General features: G+C 31.2%; 2 protein-coding genes across 3 annotated transcripts; both read right to left on the reverse strand.

Moving 5' to 3' along the window:
* Window positions 1-501: 501 nt before the first annotated feature.
* La (La autoantigen-like) lies at window positions 502-8,382 on the reverse strand. Of its 2 annotated transcripts, XM_074132490.1 has the most exons (9): window positions 8,183-8,382; window positions 7,129-7,305; window positions 5,739-5,918; window positions 5,521-5,666; window positions 4,506-4,581; window positions 3,190-3,453; window positions 1,400-1,568; window positions 1,081-1,239; window positions 502-994 (listed from the first exon to the last, which is right to left on the reverse strand). In XM_074132490.1, the coding sequence occupies exons 1-8, from the start codon at window positions 8,279-8,281 to the stop codon at window positions 1,130-1,132; spliced, it is 1,221 nt and encodes a 406-aa protein (XP_073988591.1). In that variant the 5' UTR covers window positions 8,282-8,382; the 3' UTR covers window positions 502-994; window positions 1,081-1,129. The 2 variants fall into 2 exon arrangements, with proteins under 2 accessions (XP_073988591.1, XP_073988590.1); XM_074132489.1 differs by having other exon boundaries at window positions 502-1,239.
* A 2,281-nt stretch (window positions 8,383-10,663) lies between these two features.
* slmo (PRELI domain containing slowmo) lies at window positions 10,664-16,231 on the reverse strand. Its single transcript, XM_074132491.1, has 5 exons — window positions 16,071-16,231; window positions 15,369-15,534; window positions 14,215-14,301; window positions 12,865-13,038; window positions 10,664-11,498 (listed from the first exon to the last, which is right to left on the reverse strand). Exons 1-5 carry the CDS (start codon window positions 16,100-16,102, stop codon window positions 11,283-11,285), a joined length of 675 nt encoding a protein of 224 aa, XP_073988592.1. The 5' UTR covers window positions 16,103-16,231; the 3' UTR covers window positions 10,664-11,282.
* Window positions 16,232-16,517: the final 286 nt, after the last annotated feature.

Genomic DNA, 16,517 nt, shown 5'->3' on the forward strand with positions numbered 1-16,517 from the left:
ACTGCCGGCCTCCGGACAGTGTTCTCTCGTTACAGACAACACTGTCCATCACCGGACAGTGAGCTGTAAGAAGCTCCTAGGAAGAGAAAATCTAAGGGCCAGCAGCTGCATTCGAACCCGGGACCTCCGCGTGGGAGTCCAGTATGCTAACCTCATAGCTAATCCCTTCCCTTACTATTATTTTATTATTATTATTATTATTATTATTATAAAGCTTAGCAGACCCAATAGTTGCGCCCTAACCACACATAAAACTTGAAGTGATTTCTCATTGTTGACTTATGTTGACCACACATCCCACTCAGACAGACCGACTAATTCTTAAAAATCATTTTTTGGACTCAAAACGAACATATCTAGTGAAAACTAATAATGGGAAATTGGACAATCGCAATACTTCGTCTTTTTAGTGTAGTAAAAAAATGTAAAAATTCATTTAAATTTGAGGGGTTTCCTAATGAACAAAAGTCACCAGTCAATATTTTTAAAAGGTAAATAAGATTATAAAGGTGAAATTAATTTTATTCGTCAATAACTATATACAGAATCAAATATTTAAATAATGCATTAACATTTTTAAGTAAGTTAATAGCAATTTTAAAACTCTGCAATATATACTTTTATAATGAGGCACATTAATACACAAAGTTATTTCAGTGTACAAATAATAAACTAATTTGTTAAAACAATTATCTTAAATTAACTTAAAGATATTCAAAACTATGTATGTATACATCGTTTATTTCCATCAAATTAAATCAAAATTTATTTAGAGATAAACTAAATATAATATTTACAATCATTGATTTCCCATAGAATTAAACTGAACATAAAGATATGAAAAATAAAAAAGAAATCCATCATGCCACATTAAATTATATGGCCTTGTTCATCCCATTCCTGTGGGAATCAAAGAGGAATCGTTGGTACAACAGTACAACACAGTACTTTGCAACAGATTGCTTAGAGAACTGCTCGGGCTGACATCATCAAACTGTAACGAACGAGATTCCATCTTAGACTAGGGTAAATGTGAAGAGAGTTGTATAGCAACGTATAAGAAAGTCAATAACTATGTACAATACACAATTCTGTGCCCAATTTTTTAGTTCTAATTATTTTGTCAACTTCATTCACTGGCTTCAGGCTTAATTTTAGAAGGAGGCTGGCCTGATGGACTGGTCCCTCTTCTCTTCCTATTGTCCCATTTTCCACGATTTCTACCACGATTACCTCGACCTAAAAATAAGATTTTTTTTTTTTCTTAGAAAAACGTCAAATAATATAAAATGTGAAATAGTTTTACTACACCAATTTCACATGATAAGTACAATATATAAAATAAAACCAAAAAGGACAGCCTAAAAATGTACCATCTATTAAAAGCAATACGCACTACCTTTTTTATTCATGGTTTTCTTTTTCTGAGCAGCATTTCTCTTTTTCATCAGGGTTAACTTCTGCTTCTCAAGATAAGTATTTTCTTCTTCACCTTCAACCACTCTTACTTTCAGTTCTTTATCTCCAATCTTTAACTTATTATCATCTGCAGCGACTAACTTAGCAAGCTAGATAACACAATAAATTACAAATTCATTATAACACATTAATACCTCACCCCACGAAACATACTTAACCCTAAACTGATATCGTTGGGTCAAATTTGACCCGCGCGTTTTTCTTTTGTATGGCATTTTGTAGGAATTTACTATAAACATCGCCCCTTCTCTAAATTCTCCTCTTTCATCCTCACCAACAATCGACCATACAAATCAGTCGTTCTTGAGCAGTGCAAGTAAATAAAATATATGTTTTGGGTCAAATTTGACCCGACAATACCATTTACGTTATAACTTTTTTTCTTAATATTTTTTATTTTTATGTTTTGGAGTTTGTTTTCTGTTCTATTTTTTAATGTTATTCTATAATATTAAATATTATATAGTAAAAATTACATAATATTTAATATTATTGCTGGTAACTGGTTATCTTTAGTTAACCTGATAACTGGTTATCTTTAGTTAACCTGATAACTGGTTATCTTTAGTTAACCTGATAATTGGTTATCTTTAGTTAACCTGATAACTGGTTATCTTTAGTTAACCTGATAACTGGTTATCTTTAGTTAACCTGATAACTGGTTATCTTTAGTTAACCTGATAACTGGTTATCTTTAGTTAACCTGATAACTGGTTATCTTTAGTTAACCTGGTCGATAAGTTAGGAAAGCTAAATTTGTCTTACTCGGGGACATTACGAAAAAAATAAAAAAGAAAACCCCTCTTATATAATTCCAAATAAAAAAAACTACCGTCGGAACTTCATTGTTTGTCTTTACTGGCAACAAATAAAACAAGTAAATTTTGGTTTTTTGTACCAAAATAAAACAAGTATGTTACACTCGCATCATGATAATTCAGTACTTGCAGAATTATGGAAAACAAAATTTTTTTTTTTTTCTTTAGGACTTTTCTTTTTTTGGAATGAACATCTAACTTTAAGAAAATAACGTTTTTCAGTAAATATTTTTTGTTTTTCTGTTTTTGTAATAAAAAAAAAAGTTTAAAAAAAATGCAACTTTTGCATTTCTTAACTTTTTTTTTGTTTTCTTAATCTTATGAAACAAATTTAACAAAATATTCATCATTTTCGTTGGCTAAATAAATTTTCTAAGAAAAACTAAATCGACTTTAATTATATCAATGACCTTTTAAAAGTAACGTGCATTTAAAGTTTCAGGTCAAAGCTGACCAGACGATACCAGTAGAAGTTGAGATTTTGAGAATACCAATTAAGGGTTAAAATAAATTTTCACGAAAAACGTTTAATCAAGCAGAATCAGGCATCCTTATGAGTAGTTACTTAAAAAAGAGTTAGTTAGGGTAGATTAGTAGACAGAAAACTAGACAGAACCTTTCGGAAAATTCACACTTCCGGGCAAGATTTTTTCCTTTCAAATTCGATATTTTGAAAGATTCATTCTTTAAGTTTACAATAAAGATCATTTGAAACCACATCCTTATAAAAAAACACAAACCATTTTTCAACATTCTTTGGATTAAGGAGTTTCAAAACATAAATTATCATCGAAAATTCAATATAAAAAATTTGATAAAATAGAAAAATCTTTTCTCTAACCAAGAGTAAGTAAAAGTAAAAACGTTACTATGTTCACCAAATCAGACGTACCTCGGATGCTGCGTCCTTATTGCTCAGTCTTACAAAAGCAACTTCACTGCTAATGTTATCAATAAAAGCCACTGATAAACCCATTTCTTCAATTCTATCCTTAATGTTATCCCATTTTACAGTAGAATCAAGTCCTGTTAATTCTATTATCGTCCCAGTAGCAAAACCATTATTTTCTTCTTTCTCTTCTTCATCGGCTTTTGCTTCTTCATTATCTTGATCAATGCCCTTTTCTTCCTCAATATTTCCATCCTTTTTGCTATCCTGATTACAGTAAAGTGCATAGTTCAATTTAAGGAAGCAATATTCTTAAATAGATAGAGAGACGATTAAGATACTTTTAGGTTTATTTTATTAAAAAAATAATTTTCTTATTCTTACCACATCAGCACCAAATAGACATTTTTCTCAATGCCCGTTTTTGACGCGCAAAAGTTAAAGATATAAAAACCGGTAACTAAACTTATTAACTTAATTGTGTTATGGGGGGAAAGTCCGGTGCCTTTTTTTGAGCACTGTTTCCTATCACAGTTTTATCGTAAGAATAAAAAAATGTCCTTCATCAGCCAGTGAGTTGCAAGAGTCTATAGGAAAGAAGAACAAGCAACTATATTCAAATCTGGGACCTCCTCAGGGAGGTATACAGTGCTTTAACCAACTGAGCTAATCACTTCCCAGGCGCCACACGGTAGCCGAGCGGTTAGAGGCGAGACCTGTAAAGCTACGTAATATGTATTGTGGTAATGGGTTCGATTCCTAGTCTTAGGCCTTGGATTTTATTTAATGGCCAATAAAAGAAATTTACAGTATAGTATATTTTGCTAGTCGCCTCTGTCTTTGGGATCTCTACCCAAATTATTCTACTGTACATAAGTGCTCAACTTTAAAAAGTAGTTGAAATGGTTATTTTTAAGATTTACCCAAATCTTTACTTTAATAAGTTTTCTTTTTTAAAAATAATTAGCATGAATGTTATGATATAAAATAATTTCACCAACAAATGTTGGCCGAAATCTTGGGGAAATGCTTCTTATAAAGAAGGTTCGAATTCTTCCTCTTTTTCAACTGTTATTTATACTATCGTTTTAATCATTCACTGTTACGTGTGAGAGTCGACTAACGGGTGGGAAAAACATAATTTATGGATAACTTTCAAGAGAAAATACTGAAAATATAGTCTACATTTTAATTTTTTTTATTTGGATTCACTGAACCTTCTTTCTTTAAATATTTTATTAATATTTAAACCCTGTCTAATTCGTCAAAGAACTTCTTCTCTTATTTAAAAGTTACAAGGTAAAAAAAAAACTCCTTACCTGGCCTTTGGACTTCTTGCCATGTTTCATTCGAGACTCCAGCCTTTCCTTCCGTTTCTCTTCAATGTAATCCTTTCTGTTATTTAAAAAAAAAAAAAAAAAAAAAAATTAATATAGCATTTATTCACAGTAAAACAAAGTAAGAAGTGGGATTTACACAAATTAAACAATTTACTTTGCTTAAGACAAATGTTCCATTTTTTTGTTATCACACAGAATTTTAGTACTTATATTTCTGAGGTGTTTAGTTTCAATTGATCTGCCTTGGTGTTTAGTTTCAATTGATCTACCATTGTGTTTAGTTTCAATTGATCTGCCTTGGTGTTTAGTTTCAATTGACCTGCCATGGTGTTTAGTTTCAATTGACCTGCCATGGTGTTTAGTTTCAATTGATCTACCACTGTGTTTAGTTTCAATTGACCTGCCATGGTGTTTAGTTTCAATTGATCTATGCCAGTTGCCACAAGTACTATAGACAATCTTTACCTTTACCTTTCTCTTTATTTAGAACTCTAGTTCTGTATACACTTTTCTTTTCACAACCTAGAAGGTTGTTAAGGGAGCAATTTCCACCAACATTACCATCCTTCTGTCAACATGGAGCAGAACGTCGACGTTAGGACTGTTCTGTCAATGAGCTCCGTAGAGGCACAGTACAATCTTATTATCTGTCAACCTTCAAACACTGGTGCTCATATTGGTATTAAGGCATACTTTCAATAAAGAAACCAATTTAAATTGCAAACTTCTGATTGATAATTTTGAACATCTGATAGTGACGATGAAGATAATCTGATTGTGCCAACCGTTCGTACCAGCTTATTATGTGCTATATAATTTCTGGGTTGTGATCAAACAAATCTCTTTAAGTGAGCTGTGTGTTCGATGCGCATTTTCAAGTATTATTAATACTATGTTATTATTATTTCATTTGTTATAATTCTCATATATAAATTTTAATAATAGATCATTATTTTATCTGAAAAGTTATAATTAAGTTAATCTAATAACTTACTGCCATTTCTTTAATAATTCTTCATCCTTATACTTGACACTCTCTACTTGAAGAAATTTTTCAGCTTCGGCTTCTGTTTTGAAAATTACAAAAACTGAACCTTTGAATTTCCATTCATTTGCAGCTTTATCATGCCAAGACCTCATCTACAAAAAAAAAAAAAATTATTATCGTTACTATCTTGGAAATAATTCTGTGAAATAATGTTTAATACATACAGCCACGTTTTCAATTTCTCCATATTGATAGAAAAATTCAAGAAGATCATTCAATTTACTATCCAGAGGGAATCCTTTGCAGTAAACTGTGCGTTCCATCAGTAGCTTTCGTCTTTCTTCATTCATTTCTGGTAGTGGCATTTGAGGACATCTCCGAATTTTTTCTTTAGAATCGTGAATCTAAATTTTAATTTATTTTAATTGCAGTTAAAAATAATAATATTTAAAATAATTGAGAAATAATATTAAACAAAACTAGAATGACGCTTGAAACAGTAAATTTTACATGAGTTAAAAAAATTTTGTTTTTGTTTCAAAAACGACCAAATTCCCAGAAAATACTTTTCACTTTTTGAGAAACGAAATTAAATGAGCAAATCGTCTAACATTTTTTTGAAAATTGTAATCAATGATAGTGCCTGGAAAACAGTAGTTTGTCCCTCTTTAATTCTTTTATACAATTGTCCAGTATTAGATAAAACAAAAATTAAAAGCATCGGAGTGGTTTTAAGAAAAATCAGTTTTAAAATCATCACTACAATCATCATCCTTTAAAAATGGATCCGATTTTTATTGAATAAATAAACAGAAAGTTTCACTTGAAATCAAAAATGAGGAGAAGTAAACTGAATGGTAATAAAAAGATTACTCAGAAGAAGTGAAACCAATTTTAAAGAAATATCACAAAATAAAAATGTTATTTGTTTGTTTGAGGTGCGTAACCCTCAGAGATTTGCTAATGGTCCGTGGCTTGTACCATCTCTAAAAATTAGATAACATTTGAAAGATTACTTTTTACGTGAACATACCAACCGTTAAAATATGGATAGAAATGAAGGAGAACGATATGCACTTATATTCACTTTACGGCGATAAAGCATAAAATTGGGAATGTCTGCATATCTTGTGCTTCTGATAGACATGTATGGAGTTTGAATGCCCAAACTCCTTCAGGAGAAATTGTATTACGCTGGAAAGAATGTGTTTAAAGTTGAAAAGGACGCTGGGTGTGCTAGCTTCATTAGGCAAGTTTGTCGGGGTAGCAAATAATAGAAAATTGCTGGCGAGATGAGGAAGACTGACGAGAAAATAACTGGACAATCTCAAATGGCTCTGAAAAATGAATTGCTACTAGTAGAACCCCGTGAGGGTATAGCTAATAACTGCACAAGCATTTGTAAAAAGAGGAATCTTTAAATATATATATATTTTTTAACAAAAGTTAAGTTTTTACGGAAACTATTCTCAAATAAAATATTTTGAAAATCTTAGCTTTTCCCATCTAGAGATAATGGCAATCTTTATATATTTTACCTAACTTTTTACTCAGGTATGGGTCCTGAGAAATCAGAATTTTGGCTTTATAAAATCTACATAGATATTTAAATACCTCCAGAAGTCCACTAGTTGATTTTTCAAGCGCTTCAACAATTTCTTTACTATCCTTTGAGAGGTTTGCAAGCCGATTGAACGTTAACAATGTCGCTAGAGAAACCCAACCATCATCTTCCTTTATCTGTTCTTGTAAAAACTTGTCTTTTACCAAGTTAAAATCTCCAAAATAGTACTACAAAATATACACACATAAAATAATAAAAAAAAAATAAAATAACTTAAGACAGTAAAATTATTATTATTATTTTATCCATCTGTCAATCCCCAATACACCTCGCTATCCATCCAATTCAAAAACCATAGTGGCTTCTTCTTTTGGAGATGAAAGATTATTTATTTATAATAAAAGTTTATTTCCCAGAAATAGGGAATTGGTCCAAATTTTAACCTCCAATTTTCCTGATTATTGAAATTACATGAATAGTGAACTGGCTGAAATGAAGTTTTAGAAGTGTTGTCCATCTATAAAGTGGGGATGCATTCAGTTTTCCACTGCAGGTATATTTCTTATCACTTAAAGTTTAATCTAAAGTGAATAAAATAGCCATATTTTAACATCACATGGCTTAAGGATTTTGTAACCCTAAAAGCAACACTCGAAAAACTCAGTACTCAAAAAAAGCGTCAAATTTTCAAAATTAAGGTTTGCAAAACATATAAATTAAATTTTCAAATACACACTTGAAGTCTCCACGATACTAGCAAATTTAGACCCCCAGAATTGATTAAGCCAAATCAGCGATTTTGAATTATATCCCTCATTTTTCAAATTACACAAAATCACATTTTAATTTATGCTGAGAGTTATCATGGGACTGCTTGAAAACTTTTCACGATAACAAACAAACAATCAAAATATCGCCAATACATGCTTGTATGTATATAAATAGTAAAAATGGTACGTACTACAATAGACTTCAAAATAGACAACATAATAAAAAAAAAGAAGTAAAAATTATATTTAAGTTAAAAGAGTTTAAAAATTTAATTACTAAAACTGGATAACCAATTTTAATATAAATTCACGTGATCATAAATTAATTACTTACTTCAACCTGTCGGATAATTTTTTCTTGCAATTCACTAGAATCACTTACGTTATTCTTTGATTCTGTAGATGGTTCATTACTTGGATCTGATTCAACCATAATTACTTATTTCAATAATACTAAAGACGCAGTGACTTTACAGCAGAAGCTTCCTGACCAGACATGCGGTGCGGAATTCAGATGCACGAACTATGGGAAGGTTAAGTAACCATGTTGTGATGATCAAGATCTATAATAACTACTTTTTAATCTCTTGGAATGTTAAAGAAATCGTTCCAAAATAATTTTAAAAAATGTATCATAAAGTAATAAAAAGGATTGCTCAAAATGTATTATTTATGCAATAGTAGTGTCTTACGTTGATGAAAAATTCAAATGGGGCTGGGGACAATTCTCTTGTAGCTTTACTACAGAAATTTCAATTGCTTATACATACATATATTGGATACTGAGCTGTAGAATTTACTCCGAATCATGGTTCTGATCATCTTTCATCATCTCAAAGTCTGACATAAACAGGAAGTCAATAATGTATTGATATTGGTAGTTAGACGAAAAGCCTGTGTGAAAAAAGGCACTACTTTACTCTTTATTCATGGTCTTCCTACTTTTATTTAACTACTGACAAAATATAGTTGAAAAATTATTCATAAATTATTAAAATGTTTCCTGACCAACTTTGTAGCAAATAAATTACAAATTTCTTGATGTATTTTTGACCCATCTTTGAAAAGATGAAGAAGCCACTATGGTTTTTGAATTGGATGGATAGCTATGTATATACGTTAGATATGTATAGGGGATTGACAGATGGATAAAATAATAATAATAATTTTACTGTCTTAAGTTATTTTATTTTTATTTTATGTGTGTATATTTTGTAGTACTATTTTGGAGATTTTAACTTGGTAAAAGACAAGAACAGATAAAGGAAGATGATGGTTGGGTTTCTCTAGCGACATTGTTAACGTTCAATCGGCTTGCAAACCTCTCAAAGGATAGTAAAGAAATTGTTGAAGCGCTTGAAAAATCAACTAGTGGACTAATATCTATGTAGATTTTATAAAGCCAAAATTCTGATTTCTCAGGACCCATGCCTGAGTAAAAAGTTAGGTAAAATATATAAAGATTGCCATTATCTCTAGATGGGAAAAGCTAAGATTTTCAAAATATTTTATTTGAGAATAGTTTCCGTAAATACTTAACTTTTGTTAAAAAATATATATATATTTAAAGTTTCCTCTTTTTACAAATGCTTGTGCAGTTATTAGCTATAAATTTTTTAGTGCCTCTGAGGGTTACCTGCCTCACTGCTTTCAATGCGTATGCACCCAATGAATGTTACAAATGTAAGAGGAAGATGAGGTACCAAACTCATGGTTTATTGCTTACACTTCAATGTTCTGCTTAACAACTTCAGAGTCACTGACGCTCGAAGGTGTCACAAAAAATATTGCAGTGAACTTGGCTTCCTTGGCCCTTCCATACTTAATTGTTCTTCCCCGAAGAAATTTTTAGTTAGGTACGTTAGCTGACCAGCGACTGCACGACACCTTATTTGATAACTGGACGCAATGCCTGTTTGAAAATATAGGCATTACTTTTTGTTCTGCACCAATCCATTTAATCCTTTCTTACTAGGTTGTCAGATATAGTTTCGTGCAAAACTTTTCTTGCCACACTCTATTTTTGAATAAAAGCGATGCTAATTCATCAAAAAGGGAGAGAAGTGAACAAATTGAATCATAATTAGGAAATGAATTTTTAAATTCAACATACTAATTGGTCAGATTAAGAATTTATTTTTTATCGAACAGCAAGAAATTAAATGATTTTATGGATAAAGATAAAAAAAAACTTTTTCACAATGAATCAAAGGGATGCAATTGCTGATATATTCACTGTATTGGTTTTTGTGTGAAGTTTGAAAGCTTTTTATTTTTCCAGCTTACGCAATTATTTATTATCTAACCGAGTTAGCAATTACACTACGAAAACTGTACTCAATATACTTAAAATGACTATTTATTGTTGTCTTCTATTATTATATTACTTATAGCGTTCCTTAATACGAAGGATTATGAGCTTAAGTAATAGAAACTTGAAAATATTAATTTAACTCAATATTTATAAGAACCTGCTCATTATAATTAAATATCAAATGCTGATTCTTATAACAGATACATTAAAAATCTTGCCGAAACATCCTTGACTTTTTCTTTTAAAAATTCTCAGTTCTAATGAATTTTTATTACGGTAGTTTTAGCTTTAATTTAGAAACTCTTTTAAGGAATTCGAATCGCCCCTGTTTCTATTGAATGTTGGTAAATTTTAGTTATCCCCTTCTTCGGACCTCAAAAGGAGACTCCAAAAAGTTTTCCAGTAAAAAATGAAAATCGAAATCTGCACAATTGCTATAATCCCTGCTTCAAGAAAAAAAAGTAGGAAAAATAACGTGAGGGAATAGCAGAATCAAATAAGGAAAATTAAAAAATAATTTATTATGAAATTATGAACTTTTTTCTTTTTTTAGAAAAATGGTCTTTAACATTTTCTTAATCTATTCCCTAACAAAAATTAATATTATACTATTAATATTAATTGTCAAAACTAGGGAATGTAATTCACTTGTAACAAATGAAAAGTATTTCTTTATGTACAAGTAAATCAAGTAATCGGAATTTACTAATCCAAAACAAACTATCTGACAATAAATAAATAAATAAATATTTGTTATTTACATTTGTGCTCTTTAAAAAAGCCATCAAGTTTACCACAAGTAGTGAAATATAATTATTACAAAAAGGATGGTCAATAGAAAAAAAAGTAAATACCTTCTGATAAATACTGTTTATGTACAGAATTTGTTTCCTTTTTTTTTTTTTTTAATTACAATAATAATCTGGACATTTTTCAAGGGGAAAGGGCAAACGGGATATATCATAAAAGATATATATATTGAAAATGCCATTGTAAACATAACCCACCTAGAAACATTGATCCATTTTTAAGACTAGAATTGTAATGAGATTTTTTTGACGTATATTTTGTTTTTTCATTCACATTGAGGTGATGGCTATCTACAGGCTGGATGTGGATGCTAAATTTTAGGCATCTCTTTTGATGAGAGATCACTTAAAGATTTTTTGGCCGCTAACGAAATACCATCCATTGACTTTCGTGCAGATGTAGTAATGCCCCCTATTGATCGCTTTGTTTGTGTTAATATTTCGTCTGTACTTTTCACAGCGTTGTTCTTCAGTTCCTTCACTTCTTTATTAATTTTATCGATCACCCATTCGATTGCTTGCCTGCCCTATTAAAATAAACACAATAAAAAAAATTATAAAAAAATACATAAATTAAAAATTAATATTTTTAAAGATATATTTTACAGTAAATGTCGAATACTGTAAATAAGTCGCAGAGAGAACGAATCGAACGCTCCTTGACTCCACAAGAAAATGTTTATTAACTAATACACATTATCAGAAACGTTCTAAACTGAAGCAGTTACGACTTCTTGCCACATAAAAACAACTCTCCTTGAGAAGAATTGAAGGAGATATCGTTTATAGTTTTACACAGGAACGCGACCTAACTGAAATGTTGAGCAACCTTGATTGAAAGAAAGTTGATTATTTTTCGGCCTAAAACATAGTGAGTTTAGTTAATAAAATTAATAGGAATCACTAATAATCAAAGGAGATGTAATATTTGTGAACGAACTAAATTCAGCACTGAGTACGCCCCCCAAAAACATAGAGGAAAAAAAAGCTAAATAAATATTATTCTGATTAGCATAATATTGATGGCGTCGGAAGGCAACCCCTGGTTTCAGTTTTCTAGTCGAACAATGGCGGATGGTAAGCAATATTGTCAATACAAACAATAATTCTCTTCTTATCCGTACAATCCATAATTCTTTCTACTTTATTGGCATCTTTTTAAATGTCTGCCTTATTTTTAAAAACGAACTTAATAAAAATAATTGAATAGTATTATAAATAATTTCTACTACGAGTAGTATGTGGTTTTCGTTGAGGCTTAATTGAATATAAATCCACATTAGGTCGTTTAATACAATACAATGGTGGCATGTTTTCTGTTTACCCCAGATTGGAAAACTTTAAAATTGGTAGGGAAACCGTGCTCTTTGATTACTTCTATTACAACGTTCTTGAACGTAAGTAAAATTAATGTTTGCATTTTTTATGAGTGCGACTAGGTTGTCAGAAGCTAATTTCAGCCTCTGTGATAAATTTGTAAACTCTCCAGTAAAACCAATGGATTACCTAGACCTAGTTGCCATCATCCAATATTTATTTATCTTTTTTAAATCAATTTTCTCCAACCGTGGATGTCAGTTCAAGTCTACAGATGTGTGATTTATGTAAAATTTAGCTTTGTTGTAATTGTCATGGTTTAAGCAGTTGGAACAGCGATTTTCATCTTACATTACAGCAGTTAGTGTTCGCCCGCACAGGTGATAGGTTAGTCTTCCTTTACATCCTCATTAAAAGTATGATTAAATTTGTTGCAATTGTTTTTATATACTTCTTAGTAAACACAAAGTTCATATGGTCAGATATTGATTTTAACATTATTTTATTCTTGTGCGTTAGAATTCAATATCTTAATCAGCACTTTCAAGATTCTCTGATAATACGAACATTATTTACCTTGCCGGCATTAGACATGATCGTGGAGGTGAGCAAATCTTCCATGTAGTTGTTCAATGGAACTCCTTGTACAGTTACTACTGCTTCTTGCCTTAACAATGTTTTCCCACTATCTTCAGGGTGAGGCTGGTAATGAACCATCTCATCGACAGCAACATATTTACCGAATGTTAACTGAAACAAATTACCATTCGGAAATTAAATAAATAAAACAAAAAATATTAATTATCTTCTCTTGAAGTAAAAAAGCAAAAAATTGTTACTTCGTATAGATATTAATTAATAAGCAATACAAGAGTTTTGGCCGAAATCCGCCTAAGATTTCACTGAATAGATTTTTACTTTTTCAAGGCTTTCTCGAAATGGCCACAATTTTCTTTAACTTCATTATTATTTACTCGGCTAAATGTTTACTTTATCTTCGATTTTATCCTGCACTGCGGATCCAACCACTTTACTTTCAATCGTAACCATAAGCATATTTATAAAATGCTACTTCAGAACAATGTAAGCATCTACCAGAAGTAAGGCTACATTGAAAGCATTTTTGGAAAATATAAAATTCAGTATACGGCCGTCCTCTTATCAACATCACTGGTCAGTAAGCTGTAAGATGCTACCAGGATAATAAAAACAAAGGTGCAAAATGCTAGAATTTCAGCGCATTAATTACTGGCTAATCACCTCTGTTAGATAGATTCCAGTTGGTCGGCCTTGACCGCGACCCGTTGGTCTTACTGCGGCTCCCACTATTCTAAAGCTCGCCCTCCAGACCCGTCCGTTTAATCAGACTCTTAATTCTGGAGAGTGGCTTCTGGGTGAAGCTAGCAGGCCTAGGTTTTCTCCTCTCCGAGGAGTAACATTCTTAACACCTCGCACTGACACAACACGTACAGTGCCGTTTCCTCATCCCCCTGACAGAACTCACTAAGACCATCATCAGCCAGGCCCACGCGACGCATATCTCTACCCAGTAGTGGTCAACTACCACTCTTGAGACCTACTCTGCACCAATAGTTTGATGGCATATCTCCTGTGTTATTTTACGAAACTGTTTTGTATAATTTATTATTTTAAAGATGAAATAACCTTTTACTAAGCCCACCTGCAAAAATATGCATTACTTTACTTTTCTTTTTTTTTCTTGAAAATGATGCCACTCCTATTCATTAAACTTTAAGATACTGTTTTCGTAGACATGAACATGTGCGGTTTTGGGAAATATTTTGGTTAAATTTGGTAAGGGAAGGCGCATACAATGTACTTCCATCAACTAATCTTAGCCAGAAAATTTTATTTTATAAAAGTAATAAATTAAATCTGATCTATAAATATAAATAAGATACTTACATTTCGAGTTTTAAGTGTCATGGATTTAGCATTAGGATCAACCATAGAATGTTCACTAGCATAACAAATATTAGCCGGCCCAATCAACTAAAAACAGAAAAGTTATTAAAGCAATAAGCAATAATTTGCTAACAAACATGCGAAAAAATTAAACAATTGATGCGGAAATAGAGTTTGTTTTGTTTCCTTCAAAAAATTACTCAAGAAATATTTCGAAATAACGTTTGAATTAAATAAACTCACTATCATTTATAATAGATTTGTACAAAAAATTATATAATAAATATATAAATGGTATGCACATATAAATATATTTATATACAACATATAAAAAAAACCAAAGGCTTAGCTTAGGAGCTTAAAACGTAAAGGTCTCCGACTAAAGGTTCTTTAAAAAAATAAATTAATGCAAGAAGCCCTAAGCAAACGATGGAAGGTCAAAGAGATTATGGTGGTGGTGGTCCTTATATATTCACATCCGCTCTTATCTTAGGAAGTAAATCACGCTCGGAGAAGTCTAATCGGTGACGATATCACATCCTTTTCTGAGAGGAAAATTAAGCAATACTAATCAAATGACCTGGCAAGTACATCTATTGTTACTTAATAACATAATGTTACTAAGGTTTATTGGGCACTCATCAAGGGATTGTTGAAGGTGCTTGTGGAACAGAAATAAAGCAAATTAAATGACTAAGAATGAAAAATTTAACAAAGTTAAGAAAATATGACTGTTTTATTCGGTTTATAGCTACTTGCTTATTATTCGTTCAGAAAACGTCTTCAAATTTATATCTGTTTTCCTTTCAAAGGACTAATTTGAATGAAGATTACGAGCGAATAAAAAAAAAAATTATTAACTGTAGTGAAATGAAGATTGCAATGAAAAGATATTCTTTCAGAACTACTTTTTTTAACGATAGTTTCAAATAGTGGTGGCAAGAAAATCCTGAGCATAGTAAAAGCAATGTACGGATTTCAAAATTGAAAAGTTAAATTTATAAACATAAACTAATCAATGTACAGAATTCAAAACTCGGAGAATTTCGTGACGCTCGAAGTTGTGAAATTTTTTGGCACAGAGCTTCTTATTTAAAATAATACCCTGCTTGCTGCTTTCAGAGAATTCGATATTTACCATTGATTACACTTACCGCTTGCACCCATTTGGGCAAACCCCATTTTGAGCTAACAAGGCGATGAGTATGCAAAACACCTTCAACTACTTTTCGGTCTACTACATCCGTGCCAATCACAGCTGGATTCATTGGATTTGGATATTTTCGCCATGCCGCTTGTGCCACTGTCTCCCAAGGGTGACTAAAACAAAGCAAAAAATCTAAATGATTGAAATCATGTGAAAGGTAACAACTACTGAAATCTTTGCTTAAATTGAAATTCCGCGATAACACAATCCACAGGCACTAATTAGCCATAAAAAATAACAGACAGCCATGACCTCACTAAAAAAAATTGCTTTCTTTAAACAAAAAAAAAAGTAATTATAAACGTGAATCAATTGATAGCTAAAAAAAAACCTTGAATTAATATGGTTAAGTTTGAGATTTGAGAGCACTCTTGAGATATTCCAAGACATAATTTTTCATATACAAAGTAAAGTAAGGTTACTTTGTTTTGTAATGTTGAAATGGAATATATATTCACCATCACTAGGAAGGAATCAGCCAACTAATGCATTTTTTTGAGAGACTGAACACTACTGGCAAAAAGTTAAAAGTTAATTCCCTGCGTAATTTACGGAAAATTTAAATTATTTTCAAGGGTAGAAAAAAAAGTCAGCTTAAAAAGAAGATATCAACATCTCATAAAATTGCAACATATAAAACTTTACTTACTTGAATGTATGATCTGAAGTCCAAATCTTCATTACTTTCCTTTTGTTGTAAAATTTTCCCAAAATTTCTGAATTAAATATCACGAAACAGAACACACAACCATCTGATATGTTGAATGGCTGACAGCCATTACCAGAAAAGATTGATTTCAACAGAGGGCTCTCTCAGGCAGGTGTTCCACAAGTGCGCACTCTCGTGTGCAAACGTCAAATATGACGTAATATAAATAACTCTGCACGTCACTCCCTTGTTAAGCCAAATTGCTAAGAAATAACCTGGTTACTATTATAATTTTTTTTTTTTTTATAGAAATTATTACCTTAAATAGTTCCCGAAAGCTGTGAGGAAGCAGATTCAATGTAAAATTATATCTAATTTTAGGGTGGCCATACTTTTTACTCCCGTTAGTTTTTTATTAATGATAGCTTGGAATAAAACGTCCCTTAC

The sequence above is a fragment of the Rhodnius prolixus genome, unplaced genomic scaffold, assembly GCF_049639745.1.
Source record: "Rhodnius prolixus isolate KJV_2025 unplaced genomic scaffold, Rpr scaffold_4, whole genome shotgun sequence".
NCBI lineage: Eukaryota > Metazoa > Arthropoda > Insecta > Hemiptera > Reduviidae > Rhodnius > Rhodnius prolixus.

Excerpts from the sequence above, each read along its gene's own strand:
- slmo (XM_074132491.1), bottom strand. The coding sequence starts at position 16,102 with ATGAAGATTTGGACTTCAGATCATACATTCAA. Across the intron at positions 15,535-16,070 it reads ACTTCAGATCATACATTCAA|TCACCCTTGGGAGACAGTGG; the intron begins GTAAGTAAAGTT and ends GCTTTGTTTTAG. Across the intron at positions 11,499-12,864 it reads TCATGTCTAATGCCGGCAAG|GGCAGGCAAGCAATCGAATG; the intron begins GTAAATAATGTT and ends TTATTTTAATAG.
- La (XM_074132490.1), bottom strand. The coding sequence starts at position 8,281 with ATGGTTGAATCAGATCCAAGTAATGAACCATCTACAGAATCAAAGAAT. Across the intron at positions 5,919-7,128 it reads CAACTAGTGGACTTCTGGAG|ATTCACGATTCTAAAGAAAA; the intron begins GTATTTAAATAT and ends ATTAAAATTTAG. Across the intron at positions 3,454-4,505 it reads GCAAGAAGTCCAAAGGCCAG|GATAGCAAAAAGGATGGAAA; the intron begins GTAAGGAGTTTT and ends TACTGTAATCAG.